Genomic DNA, 14,962 nt, shown 5'->3' on the forward strand with positions numbered 1-14,962 from the left:
ATATGTCGGCATTGAGCACCTGAGTTATGATTATTAGTTGGGCATGCCCATCTTTTGGATATTTGATTATAGATCACTTTGTTGTACTATGGGACCCACATTAGATGCACAGTTGGGCCAGGACTTGCAGCCATAATATAGACACCAAAACGGTCCCATATTATGCCTATGTAAATTCAGCCAGAAAAGCTAGAGTCCCAGCTTCAGCCAGTGACCCCTCTCCATGTAGGTATACAGACATCTGAGTGAGTAACGTCCCAAAACTCCATATTTCAACTATTGACAATTGCAGTTCTCACTCCGAAGACCTGCTGCAAGATACAGAGGCGGATAGTGCCTAGTAGTTCCCATTTACTCCCCGGCCGGCCAAAAATCCATAATTTTTACTCTATAGACTGTCAATTCCTTGAGCGGCGGGAGCAGAGGCGCGCAAGCACTCCGATAGAGACACTGTGTGACACTGAGGCAGTTGGATTCCGCTGCTTTTACTCAGTGTGAACATACTCTAAAAGTCGGTTATGATTGACACCAAGGGGGGAGACATGCACTAACCCCAGCTGTGTCTTAAGATCGAAGCGGTCTCAGGAGTGAGACCAGTTGCTGTCAGTAACTTTTGACAAGTCAAAAGTTCCTGCGAATTACAGTGAAACTTTATAACCAAGTTCAGACTTGCAGTGAATGGTAAACAGTATATAAAAGACACAGCATGCAGACACTACAGCTGGGCATGTAATAACTATCGGCCTTCACATATATTGTATGGCACAAGCAGCTATCTCACCCACGAACACAGAGGAACATACCTAATATAACTCTCATAATAGCGGGTCCTATCCAGGAAAGCCATACAAATATGGGAAGATATTTATTAGACAGAGAATAAATATCAGTTATTACATATCTAGACAGCACAACAATGGGACAAATGCAGTGACAGAGAATTCCCACCAACCTGCAGAGGGTCTAAGAAGAGACAGATTAACACGTCATGCAAATAGTGGCGTTCACAAGGTAATAAGACAGTGCTCGGCTTCTTACAGCGTGCTCAGTTACATGACTGGTGGTGCCACTTAACAACTAGTATGACAATAGTAAAGGCATAGATCTTAATTCAGCCTGGTAACAGAACACGAACCATCATGGCCACCATATATAATGTGAATGATCACTGTAACTACAACACCTGTATGGCTTAGTGTTTAGAGATGAGCAAACCTCGAGCATGCTCAAGTCCATCCAAACCCGATTGTTAGGCATTTGATTAGCTGGGGCTGCTGAACTTGGATAAAGCTCTAAGGGTGTCTGGAAAACATGGATACAGCCAATGACTATATCCATGTTTTCCACATAGCCTTAGGGCTTTATCCAACTTCAACAGCAAAAGCTAATCAAATGCCGAATGATCGGGTTCGGATGGACTGGAGTATGCTCAAGGTTCGCTCATCTCTATTAGTGTTATACTAAGCAAATCGATATGTATGTCCTGTACCCAACAATCTACAACACCAGATGGCATGGTGCTCACCTGTAGCAATGTACAGTATGGTGCAATTCTGATCATGACACAGTTCATACAACCACCGATTACCGAGTAGCAGTGTCAAGGCTAAAGCAGCTGAATGAGGTTGCGTTGAAACCCAAAAGTGGCCGCAACCTGACAGTCACAAAAAATTGATCTTGGATGGCTTTCTAATAACTGTTCACAGTACCGGCCCCTTGTGGATCACAATATGACCTCAATTACTTAGCCCTGACGCAGCGCAATTGATGTAGTACAACATGGCAATCTCTGTTTACACAACCCACGTCATGGCCAAAATTGCCCTGTAGCCCCAGTCTTACACCCTGTTCTATTCACAATACTGGTGTGCCTGATGTATAGAGTTACCGTATACTGATGTATACCAGCCAAGGTGAGGCCAAAAGAACACTCTTTTGCCCTCTATTGGATACATGGGGCCCTATGGATACACACAGCATGTGTTTTGGGAGCTTTCCGAGCATACATACTAATTTGAACAGAGCCAGTAGATACTGAATAGCGAGAAGGGCTAGCACATGCCACTTATTGCCATAAAAACAGTGTTGGGATCAGCGCATTCAGAACTGATGTTTTGATGTGAACCTGGCATAATCTATTGACAGAGATATACAGGAAGACCTGTCTGTCTAAGTCTATATGGTGTTTGAAAATACACTTTATTCTCCTATAATATGAAAAGTCAGTGTTATCATGGGGCCACTGTGACTCTAGCTTTCATTCCGCTAGAGTCTCAGACGTAAATATTTCACAGTATAAGAGCTTTTATTCCATCTGGGAGCTGTACAAATAAGCCAGGTGTGCTGGAGCTATAATGGTAGTATGATGAGAGAAGCCAAGGCTTCGTTCACTCTTGCATTGTGGCTTCCATTAGTAAAGATGGCCACAATGTTATACTAGATCAGTCACATTATGAACACTACAGACCCCAATGACTCAAAATAGGGCCCATTGGGTTTCAGTGGGACGTCCAATGTCTTAACAGGAAAAAACTAGACTTGACAGAATTTAACAGAATTGAAAGAACTGTGACCTCGGCCTAAGGCATGTTTCCATGACAAATGGATGGATGAGAGGGCTCACCCAGTCTTACCAAATATACTGTAGAGTAGGGGGGCTGTGGTATATTGTGTACCCTTTTAACATAATTAATACAGGGCTTAAGAATAATATATTGGGCCCAAATTAATTTTCTCAAAACTTTACCTTCTATTGTGTTATTAAAGGATGAACTATGAGACATTTTGATGCAATTAGTTTATGTAGCAATTATGCTAAGCATTAATGACATCTATAAGGGGAAGCAAAAATGGGATTAGTGCAAGGGCTCACAATGAATATGGCACCTAAAGGCCCTATTCCACCAACAGGTCTGAAGACAGATTATCTGCCAAAGATTTGAAGCCAAATCCAGGAACAGACTATAAGCAGGGAACAGGTCATAAAGGAAAGACTGGATTTCTCCTCTTTATAAATCCACTCCTGGGTTTGGCTTCAAATCTTTGGCAGATAATCTGTTGTCAGATCTGTTGGTGGAATAGGGCCTTTAGACATAGTGAGCAATCCCATGGTAAACACATGCATTTCTCTAACATTATCCACAATCTGAAAAACTGCTGTATTATACAGAGTGTGTGCACTAGTAACATCCGATGATGTGTCCTGATAATGGTGATTTATGGGAATGTAACTGCTGTAGGGCTCTAGAACGTGATGTGCCTCTTTGGTGTAACTCTTCTTTGTGAGTGAGATCAATAACACTGTAATTCTCCCTATATTAACAAATGAAGAAAAGAGGCCATTTTTTCACAAAGGATATCTCAATATCTTTGTTCTCACAAACCTCAAACAATAATGCTGTTTATATAATCTTTAAATCAAGGACAGGGAACCTGTGGCCATTTGGCTGTCCATACATGGTGGGTATTGTAGTTTTGCAACAGCTAAAGCTCCACTGTGTTCTGCCTAGTACAGGGCCTTAAAGTAGTATTCCAAGATAAAATAACTTGTCCCCTATCCCCAGATAGGGGACAAGTAAGAGACTTCCGTATCGGTCCTGGGCTCCTTTGTTCTGAATAGAGCCGTGGGTATACATGTGACCCACAACTCTTATCATTCCTATGGAGCCAACTTAAATAGCTGAGTGCTGTACTTGTCTCTCTCCATAGAGAATAAATAGAGGCGCAGGAAAGAGCCCCTCGGCTATTTTCGGATAGAGGACAAGTCATTTTATCTTGGAATACCCCTTTAGGGTGCCTTCACACGTATCAGATCCGCAGAGGATTTCACGATGTGAGTTTGCAGCGAAATCCTCTGTAGATCCGGTACGTGTGAAGGCACCCTAAAAGAGTCTTACACCCTGTGGAACAGAATTTTGGCACAATTTACACCTCAAATGTGATGTCAACCAATTCATAAATCCCCCAGTATTTTCTAACACTGACATTACCTCTTTATACTGGACTTTCGAGGTTTCTCGTAGTCATTTCTAGAGTAAGTGTAGAAACCGTTCTGAGATGTATGATCGTGCACTGGCAGACTGGAATGTTTCCCGTTCATAGGTTTAAACACATTGGCGTTGTTGAGGTTGGCATTGGTGGAGTTAGATACATGTTTCCCAGAGTACTCATGGTTATGGTGATTGTGATGTATGGAGTTTCCAGTGTGGGAATATACAGACTTGTCAGTATCACTAGCAGAACGTATTGATGGTCGCTGCACGTGTAGGGGACGTCGGGTGGTATTAGTTTGCTGGTAGGAATCACGTCTGTCATTGGTGACGTGATTGACGTGATTTCCAAACAGACCACCATTTCTCTGCAGATGAAAAGATGTCAAAAAGTAATGGTTAGTGCAGATTATTCTATGTATCCGAACACATACAGCTGTACTAGAGATGCCTATCCATAAACACCTGTCCTCACCTAGTGATGTCACTTACTGGTGTGCAGTACAGACGCAGCCTAAGGGTATAAACCCACACACCGTATACACAGAGTATTTACTGCTGCGATACGCAACAAATACGCAACAAAAACGCAGCAGATTAGATCTAAATAACTGAACTCAGCATTAAATCTTCACCATCAAACTGCTGCGTATTTGCTGCGTATTTGTTGCGTATTTGTTGCGTATTTGCTGCGTATACGGTGTGTGGGTTTGTACCCTAAGGGTATAAACCCACACACCGTATAAGCAGCGTATTTACTGCTGCAATACGCAGCAAACACGCAGCAAATACGCAGCAGATTAGATCTAAATAACTGAACACAGCATCAAATCTGCACCAACAAATCTGCTGCGTATTTGCTGCGTATTTGTTGCGTATCTGCTGTGTATACGGTGTGTGGGTTTGTACCCTAAATGTACCTATTTCTTTGAGACTGCGGCAGGACACACTGAAAAGATACTGCCGGTACACTGCCCTCCTCTGACACGAGTGGGGGATGGAGCTCCCACAAGCGCTGTACAATTACAATGCAGTTTACGGCACTTGTGCTAAGGAAGAGGACAGTATACCTGCAGGATTTTTCCAGCATATCCTTCCGCTGCCTTAAAGGGATAGGTACACTTTAAATGGGCTGTCAAATAGGGGTTACAAAGACTGTCTGTCAGTTTGGAGCACCTGTCCATTCCTGCATTAACCTCTGTAATACTTGATTTACCTTGTGGTGGCACTGAAGGGAAACTGAAACTAGGGAGAAAAAACAAGTGGTACCTGTCTCAGCTGATGGCTGTTTGCAAAGTTATGAAATCATGTTTTACTTTTAAGCTAAAGGGTCATAGAGGCCATGCTGAGCTACAACATATATGCCCCCCCCTCTCTGTCATAGTAGGGAGGTGGGGGTGAGGGAAGAGGAGTTCATGTTGCAGCTTAGCACAGGCCCTATGACACTTGAGCTAAGAAGAAAAACATGATTTTCTAACTTGGCATCACTGCCATCAGCTAAGAGGCAGGTATCATTAGTTTTATCTCCATATAAGCTATCTGCAACTTTAAACATGATATAGAGCCGATTCCTTTCAAGAATTGCACCATCCATTGATCCAGGATCAAAACGCATACTTTTTTTTTTAGTGTACACAAAAACGTGGTCAACCACCACCATGAATTTTTATCAGTTTTTGGAAGTCAATGTATCCGTTTTTTCATAATTTTTTTTCCCATTAAATCCCATTTGTTAAATTCCCAGCAGTTCATATACGTACATAATAAATTCTAGGAATCACCACCCTAATGTTTATGTCAGATACTGCAATGATGGAAATAATGCTACTACTACTGCCAACAGGAGCAGCGTCAGTGGACAGCTAACATCTCTGCATAAGTATTAAAGCAAAAATAAAACATTAGTAACCAACTAGGGTTAAAGTTCAGGACAAATGAATTGAGAATTAATACTGGCTATTGCTCTTCAGCTTCCTTGTAAAGTTATAAGTCATAATGATAGTTACCCTATATATATCTTCTTCTTCCTCCTCATGGTTGTTTTGCTCCGGCTCATCATCTTGCAGGTCACAAGATATTGCTCGGCGAATTTCAGGGCCGATGTCATGAAGTGTTCTCAGTCCAGCCTGGATAACAAGGAACACATATGAAAAGTTAGCCATGATATATCAGAGGAGCAGCACAATCATGGAGCATGCAGGGTATGAGATGGTCCAGAGCTTAGCACATTTATGTGAAACACATCCACTCCACATATTACTCTAGAGAAACCTTGGTAATGAATTAATCTTAGAGATATGGGTTTGTGCAGTGTCCCAGCACAGGGTGCTGGTCTATTGCACCTGAGTAAGTAACTTCCTCAGGTTCACACAAGTGGGAGATGGTGTAACTGTACTATTGTGTTTTCCCCATTAGGTGTCACTACTGTCTTTGTCTGACCTTATGCACAGCTGAAGGAACTAAAGGGTTAACTATATTGTGTACCACATGTTGTCTTGTAACCACTTACAGATGCAGGTGCTTTTCCCTCTGATCCTGTCCTATCCTCTCTCTCCACACACACAGCCCCCACCACTCACAAGAGGGTTTAGTTAGCCCCAGTAGGCGGAGTTAGTTCTGGGCGGAAACAGTAATAGTTAGTGACTGTAGGTTCAAGTAAGTGGGTGTGTGAGCATCAGCTCAGCCACAAAGTTCTTCTTGTGAGCCCTAAAACCACTATGAAGTACTAAGCGCTTACTAAGGGGAGAGAAGCCAAACAGGGAACACCTTGCCCACGTCAGAAACCTCTCTAAAACGTGCAATGCAGTTACCTCAGAAACCATAGAAACTGACCTCAGTGGGAAAATGGTACGGATCGTTTAAGTATCCCACAGCACAGTGCAGGACAACTGGGAAGTCTTGGGAGTCTGCTTCACCCAGATAACAAAGGCCTGGGGCTCGTACTACCCACCTAGGATAGGTAGTAACTAGGGGACTCACAACTAGGGGACATAAGGCTGTCAGGACTAGAAGTCACCCTTGAGTATGAGTATTCTCTTTTACTCTTCTATTCACATCAACTGTTCCGGCAGAACACACTACTACCTTGGGCAGGGCCCCTCTGGCAACTCCTCTCCTCTCTCTCTACTGCAAAGCCCCTTTCTACCAAAAACACAGGTATTCTACATCAACTACCAGCGCCTAAGTATTCTGCAAGACTGTAACCGTTATACTGTACTGGACTGTACTGTTACTACGTGTACTGTTTTTGGTTTGCACTACTTTGGTCTGAATTAAAAGTATTTTATTTCTGCTAACGCACTGGATTCTACTCCTTGTGCACCTGCAACTATACACACATGTAAATCTCTTTGTGTGCTGGTGAGGCGCCAATTGTCCAGGGTGGATCCATCACCACTCAAGGCTACCGTGACAAGTGATCCTAGACACTTTCAGCAACCACACAACCGTACCAGCTGACCGGCAGGAAAACCACCAATCCCCCGCACCGCATTTGCATAGCAGAAGGCCTTTGCTTCCCAAATAATATTCAGATTTTTTCTTATCACTGCTCAGAGAGAAGTCTGTCAATCACTGCTGGTGGGTGGAGCAGTGAGCTGCACTGACAGGGATCCACTCTGTAGAGGGGGGGGGGGGTGTCTGTGCTGCCAGGTTTTTCTGTGCCGGGGGGAAGGGGGGAATGGGAGGAACATGGGATCCCTGTTTTTCACAGACTCCACGGACGTGGAATCGGTGAAAAACACGGATCCAATAGAGTTGTATCGGGAGATCTGTGCCGTGATTTCGCTCTGCACTAGGACATGTCCTATTTCTTTGCAACACAGATCCCGGCGCTGATCGTGGCATGGATCGTATGATCAGACTCATAGGGTTCAATGTCCCCTAAAATTGTCTGTGGTCGCGGACAATTTCACGGGACAGGTGAATAAGGCCTTAGACTAGACAATCTTTAAAAATGCCAGAGTTATCCGGCTGTTTGATAAATCTGTCGCACTTAAAGACTGTCCACCTATTACTTGGTTTGAAGTCCACCAAACTTTTCATCCAGATTCGTGTGCATTTTTTTGTGCAAAGCAGACCACGCCACATGTTTGCATAAACCCAAACCCCTTTTCCAAACCAGGAATAAATGAGAAAAGTCCTATGTACCACTTTTTCAGCCAAAATTGTCATGGAGAGGCATCAGTAAATCTGAGCCAATGTGTCTTTCTCTATGTTTTACTGCCTTCTCTGCAGTCTCTCAAGAAGAATACCTCAGTAATATGGTGTCTTACAGAGTCATCTATGTAAACTATTACTTCATGCAAGAAAATAGCCAGGAATTCAATTTCTTCCAGTTTCCTAGGAGTGGATCCAACTTTTCCAGGAACCCAGAGAGGAGCAGCATGGAGTTCAACAGCAGCTGGCTGACAAAACGATAGCCAAGCCTAGAGAGGCACTTCGCTTTGCTAGTACTGTAAATTCACTCATCCGAAATCTCTAGTTTTAGCACAAATACTACAACTTACTCAATATCAGCTACTGTATGACACTCTGAAAACTGAATAAAGCAACAGATATATCAGACTTCTCTATAATTTTGCCTGATGCAGTGCTTGTGTCGGCAACACAATTCACATTTACATCTAATACATCATTCACTATATCACTGAAATTATCTGCTTTGAGAGCTATTCAAATCCGTTCAACATGTAAAAATATGCAAGAATAAAAAGGAACCCAACAATCCTGCATGTCTGCAACCCAGCTGATGTCTGCTTTGAATATTATTAGAATACCGCTGACACGAGACAAGCCAAACTACCAATATACATCTATAGACGTGCGCCTGCGACAATGAGCAGAAATTTAATGGCAAGATAAACTGAGCAGCGGCGCAGAAAAAAAGTGAGAACTTTAAGTGATCAAAATACTTAGTTTGCTAACAGTGATCTGGAATCATCTGAACCGATGACAGATCAGTAATAGGCTCCTTGCACTTACACCACTGTAATTCTTGAGAATTACAGTACTCACTGACTTTTTGCATCTGTGCTGTCGTCTCATATTACTTCTGACTAATCTCTTGTTTAAAGCGGGGGCAAGAATACTAAATACCACTCATCAAAACAGGGATCCTGTTCGGAGGTGGAATATTGAAATATGTAATTACAGAAACACTTAACTATACACTTTCCCCGGCTCCATGTATAATTAGGCTTTATGAGCTCAGTACGGAGGTGAAATGGCTGTGACTTATTCAATAGATGAAAAGAAAAAGCAGCTGATTTGATGGAATGTAACAAATAGTTTTCTATAGTTTTTAAAAAGTGAATAATCACAGCAGAAGGCAACAGCGAGGAGTGACTGGGAAAGAGAACAACAAAGAACCACTGGGAAAGAGAACAGAAAGGAGTCACCAGGAAAGAACAGCGAAAAACCACCAGGAAAGAGAACAGCAAAGAACCACAGGGAAAGAGAACAGAAAAGAGTCATCAGGAAAGAGAACAGCAAAGAACCACAGGGAAGGAGAACAGAAAAGAGTCACCAGGAAAGAGAACAGCAAAGAACCACAGGGAAGGAGAACAGAAAAGAGTCACCAGGAAAGAGAACAGCAAAGAACCACAGGGGAAGAGAACAGAAAAGAGTCATCAGGAAAGAGAACAGCAAAGAACCACAGGGAAGGAGAACAGAAAAGAGTCACCAGGAAAGAGAACAGCAAAGAACCACAGGGAAGGAGAACAGAAAAGAGTCACCAGGAAAGAGAACAGCAAAGAACCACAGGGAAAGAGAACAGAAAGGAGTCACCAGGAAAGAGAACAGAAAGGAGTCACCAGGAAAGAGAACAGCAAAGAACCACAGGGAAAGAGAACAGAAAGGAGTCACCAGAAAAGAGAACAGCGAAAAGCCACCAGGAAAGAGAACAGCAAAGAGTCACCAGGAAAGAACAGCAAAGAACCACAGGGAAAGAGAACAGCAAAGAGTCACCAGGAAAGAGAACAGCAAAGAGTCACCAGGAAAGAGAACAGCAAAGAACCACAGGGAAAGAGAACAGAAAAGAGTCACCAGGAAAGAGAACAGCGAAAAGCCACCAGGAAAGAGAACAGCAAAGAACCACAGGGAAAGAGAACAGAAAGGAGTCACCAGGAAAGAGAACAGCAAAGAGTCACCAGGAAAGAGAACAGCAAAGAACCACAGGGAAAGAGAACAGAAAAGAGTCACCAGGAAAGAGAACAGCGAAAAGCCACCAGGAAAGAGAACAGCAAAGAGTCACCAGGAAAGAGAACAGCGAAAAGCCACCAGGAAAGAGAACAGCAAAGAACCACAGGGAAAGAGAACAGAAAGGAGTCACCAGGAAAGAGAACAGCAAAGAGTCACCAGGAAAGAGAACAGCAAAGAACCACAGGGAAAGAGAACAGAAAAGAGTCACCAGGAAAGAGAACAGCGAAAAGCCACCAGGAAAGAGAACAGCAAAGAACCACAGGGAAAGAGAACAGAAAGGAGTCACCAGGAAAGAGAATAGCAAAGAACCACAGGGAAAGAGAACAGCAAAGAACCACAGGGAAAGAGAACAGCGAAAAGCCACCAGGAAAGAGAACAGCAAAGAGTCACCAGGAAAGAGAACAGCGAAAAGCCACCAGGAAAGAGAACAGCAAAGAACCACAGGGAAAGAGAACAGAAAGGAGTCACCAGGAAAGAGAACAGCAAAGAGTCACCAGGAAAGAGAACAGCAAAGAACCACAGGGAAAGAGAACAGAAAAGAGTCACCAGGAAAGAGAACAGCGAAAAGCCACCAGGAAAGAGAACAGCAAAGAACCACAGGGAAAGAGAACAGAAAGGAGTCACCAGGAAAGAGAACAGCAAAGAACCACAGGGAAAGAGAACAGAAAGGAGTCACCAGAAAAGAGAACAGCGAAAAGCCACCAGGAAAGAGAACAGAAAGGAGTCACCAGGAAAGAGAACAGCAAAGAGTCACCAGGAAAGAACAGCAAAGAACCACAGGGAAAGAGAACAGCAAAGAGTCACCAGGAAAGAGAACAGCGAAAAGCCACCAGGAAAGAGAACAGCAAAGAACCACAGGGAAAGAGAACAGAAAGGAGTCACCAGGAAAGAGAATAGCAAAGAACCACAGGGAAAGAGAACAGAAAGGAGTCACCAGGAAAGAGAACAGCGAAAAGCCACCAGGAAAGAGAACAGCAAAGAGTCACCAGGAAAGAGAACAGCGAAAAGCCACCAGGAAAGAGAACAGCAAAGAACCACAGGGAAAGAGAACAGCAAAGAACCACAGGGAAAAAGAACAGCAAAGAGTCACCAGGAAAGAGAACAGCGAAAAGCCACCAGGAAAGAGAACAGCAAAGAACCACAGGAGAAAGAGAACAGAAAGAAGCCACCAGGAAAGAGAACAGAAAAGAGTCACCAGGAAAGAGAACAGCAAAGAACCACGGAGAAAGAGAACAGAAAAGAGGAACCACCAGGAAACCGTGAAAAGCCACCGAGAAAGAACAGTGAAAAGCCACCAGAAAACAGAATAGTGATGAGCCACCAGGAAAGAGAACAGCGAAAAGCCACCAAGAAAGAGAACAACAAAGAACCACGGGGAAAGAGAACAGAATGGAGGAACCACCAGGAAAGAGAACAGTGAAGAGCCATCGGAAAACAGAATAGTGATGAGCCACCAGGAAAGAGAACTACAAAGAGCCACCAGGAAAGAGAACAGTGACAAACCACTGGGAAAGAGAAGAGTGAAGAACCACCGGACAGTGATGAGCCACCAGGAAAGGGAACAGCAAAGAGCTACAAGGAAAGAGAACTGCAAAGAACCAGCCGGAAAAAAGAACAGCAAAAAGCCTCCATGAAAATGAACTGCGAAGAGCCACTGGGAAAGAGAAGAGCAAATAAGTGACCAGGAAAGAAAACAGCGAAGAGCAACCAGGAAAGAGAACTGTGAGGAACCACGGGTAAAGAAAACAGCAAAAAGCCACCAGGAAAGAGAAATGTGAAGAGACACCGGGAAAGAGAACAGCAAAGAACCACGGGGAAAGAGAACAGAAAGGAGGAACCACCAGGAAAGAGAACAGTGAAGAGCCATCGGAAAACAGAATAGTAATGAGCCACCAGGAAAGAGAACTAAAAAGAGCCACCAGGAAAGAGAACAGCAAAGAGCTAACAGGAAAGAGAGTTACCAGGACAGAGAACAGCGAAGAACAAACAAGGAAAGGGAACTGGCAAGAGGCACCAGGAAATGAAACAGCGAAGAGCCTCCGGGAAAGAGAACAGCGAAGAGCTAACAGGAAAAAGAACTGCCAAGAACCACCAGGAAAAATAACAGCAAAAAGCCAGCAGGAAAGAGAATGGCAAAGAGCCACCAGGAAAGAGAACAGTGACAAACCACTGGGAAAGAGAAGAATGAAGAACCACCGGACAGTGATGAGCCACCAGGAAAGGGAACAGCAAAGAGCTACAAGGAAAGAGAACTGCAAAGAACCAGCGGGAAAAAAAGAACAGCAAAAAGCCTCCACGAAAATGAACTGCGAAGAGCCACTGGTAAAGAGAAGAGCAAATAAGTGACCAGGAAAGAAAACAGCGAAGAGCAACCAGGAAAGAGAACTGTCAAGAACCACAGGTAAAGAAAACAGCAAAAAGCCGCCAGGAAAGAGAAATGTGAAGAGCCACCGGGAAAGAAAACAGCAAAAAGCCACCAGGAAAAAGTGCTGCAAAGAGCCACCGGGAAATAGAGAACAGCAAAGAGCCAGCCAGAAAGAGAATTGTGAAGAACCACTGGGAAAGAGAACAGCAAAAAGCCACCAAGAGAGTGAACAACGAAGAGCCTCCAGGAAAGAGAACAGTGAGGCACCACCAGGAAAGAGAACTGTGAGGAGCCACCAGGAAAGAGAACTTTGAGGAGCCACCAGGAAAGAGAACTGTGAGGAGCCACCAGGAAAGAGAACTGTGAGGAGCCACCAGGAAAGAGAACTGTGAGGAGCAACCAGGAAAGAGAACTGTGAGGAGCCACCAGGAAAGAGAAAAGAGGAAGGCCTCAGGGAAAGAGAACAGCGAGGGACCACCGGGAGAAAGAACAGTGAGGAGCCACCAGGAAAGAGAAAAGAGGAAGGCCTCAGGGAAAGAGAACAGCGAGGGACCACCGGGAGAAAGAACAGTGAGGAGCCACCAGGAAAGAGAAAAGAGGAAGGCCTCAGGGAAAGAGAACAGCGAGGGACCACGGGGAGAAAGAACAGTGAGGAGCCACCAGGAAAGAGAAAAGAGGAAGGCCTCAGGGAAAGAAAACAGCGAGGGACCACCGGGAGAAAGAACAGTGAGGAGCCACCAGGAAAGAGAAAAGAGGAAGGCCTCAGGGAAAGAAAACAGCGAGGGACCACCTGGAAAAAGAACAGTGAGGAGCCACCAGGAAAGAGAAAAGAGGAAGGCCTCAGGGAAAGAAAACAGCGAGGGATCACCGGGAAAAAGAACAGTGAGGAGCCACCAGGAAAGAGAAATGTGAAGAGGCACCAGTAAAGAGAACAGCAAAAAGCCACCAGGAAAAAGTGCTACAAAGAGCCACCGGGAAATAAAGAACAGCAAAGAGACAGACGGAAAGAGAACTGTGAAGAACCACTGGGAAAGAGAACAGCAAAAAGCCACCAAGAGAGAGAACAACGAAGAGCCTCCAGGAAAGAGAACAGTGAGGTGCCACCAGGAAAGGGAACAGAGGAAGGCCCCAGGGAAAGAGAACAGCGAGGGACCACCAGGAAAAAGAACAGTCAGGAGCCACCAGGAAAGCGAACTGCAAGTAACCTGTAAAGAGAACAGCAAAAAGCCGCCAGAGAAGAGAATAGTGAAGAGCCACCAGAAAATAAAACAGCAGGGAGCCACTGGGGAAGAAACAGCAAAGAGCCACCAGGGAAGAGAACTGAGTAGAACCACTGGGAAAGAGAACAGCAAAAAGCCACCAGGGAAGAAAACTGCGAGGAACCACCAATAAAGAGAACAGCAAAGCGCCACCAAGAAAGAAAACAGCGGGGGACCACTGGGAAAAAGAACAGCAAGGAGCCACCTGGAAAGAAAACAGCAAAAAGCCACCAAAGAAGAGAACAGTGAAAAGTCACAAGGAAAGATAACAGCAGGGAGCCACCAGGATAGAGAATTGAGAGGAGCCACCTGGAAAGAGAACAGCAAAAAGCCACCAGGGAAGAGACAGCAAAAAGCCATCAGAATAGAGAACAGTGAGGAGCCACCATTAAAAATGACAGCAAAGTACCACCAGGAAAGAGATCAATGAGGAGCCATGGGGAAAGAGGCCAGCAAAGAGACACTGGGAAAGAGAACAATGAAGAACCACTTTGAAAGCAGAAGAAATGGAATTCATATGGTAAGGTATGTGTTTTGGTTGGGGGAAACTGGTTATTATCATTAATTGAAAGCCATAGTTCTTGTTGTCAATTAGTCTAGGTCTTCTTGGATATTATAAGTAGCAATGGGGTCCCACAGCAAACCTTATAAAGTAGTCCAGACCATCAACATCAAATTGTAATTTTTATGGCACCCCTGAGCCTCTTAAGGCTCCTCCCCCAACATTGTAATGATTACTAAGGGTGCCTTTACACAGAGAGATTTATCTGACAGATTTTTGAAGCCAAAGCCAGGAACAGACTATAAGCAGACTATATTTCTCCTCTACTCAAATCCATTTCTGGCTTTGCCTTCAAAAATCTGTCAGATAAATCTCTCTGTGTAAAGGCAGCCTTACTTTCGACATGTGCTGTATTGTACCAATTCTGACGCTGTTTGGTCTTCCCCCTTACGGAGGTGTGAGTAAGCATCATCTGCTCACTGTTTATCTCTTTCTAAGTAGCATTTATCTCAGCAAACTGCTATATGTTTGTAGTAGTGCACATTTATGTGGTGATTTCAAATATGAATTTATGTTCTACAGCAATTTATTCTTGGTGAAATCTTGACCATATTAGCATCTGTATTTTTGAGAAATTGTCTAACTC

At 44.1% G+C, this 14,962-nt stretch overlaps 1 protein-coding gene across 16 annotated transcripts in view; it reads right to left on the minus strand.

Moving 5' to 3' along the window:
- Positions 1-14,962, minus strand: part of CACNA1D (calcium voltage-gated channel subunit alpha1 D) — a 256,373-nt gene that overhangs the window by 8,366 nt on the left and 233,045 nt on the right. For 13 of the 16 annotated variants that reach the window (XM_069967036.1, XM_069967038.1, XM_069967021.1 and 10 more), the window contains 3 exons: positions 5,996-6,115; positions 3,990-4,357; positions 804-830 (listed from right to left, as the gene is read on the minus strand). In XM_069967036.1, coding sequence (XP_069823137.1) covers positions 804-830; positions 3,990-4,357; positions 5,996-6,115 — 515 coding nt within the window. The remainder of the gene's footprint in view (positions 1-803; positions 831-3,989; positions 4,358-5,995; positions 6,116-14,962) is intronic. The other 3 variants (XM_069967024.1, XM_069967029.1, XM_069967034.1) reach the window with 1 other exon arrangement.

Source organism: Dendropsophus ebraccatus, chromosome 4 (genome assembly GCF_027789765.1).
Source record: "Dendropsophus ebraccatus isolate aDenEbr1 chromosome 4, aDenEbr1.pat, whole genome shotgun sequence".
Taxonomy (NCBI): Eukaryota; Metazoa; Chordata; class Amphibia; order Anura; family Hylidae; genus Dendropsophus; species Dendropsophus ebraccatus.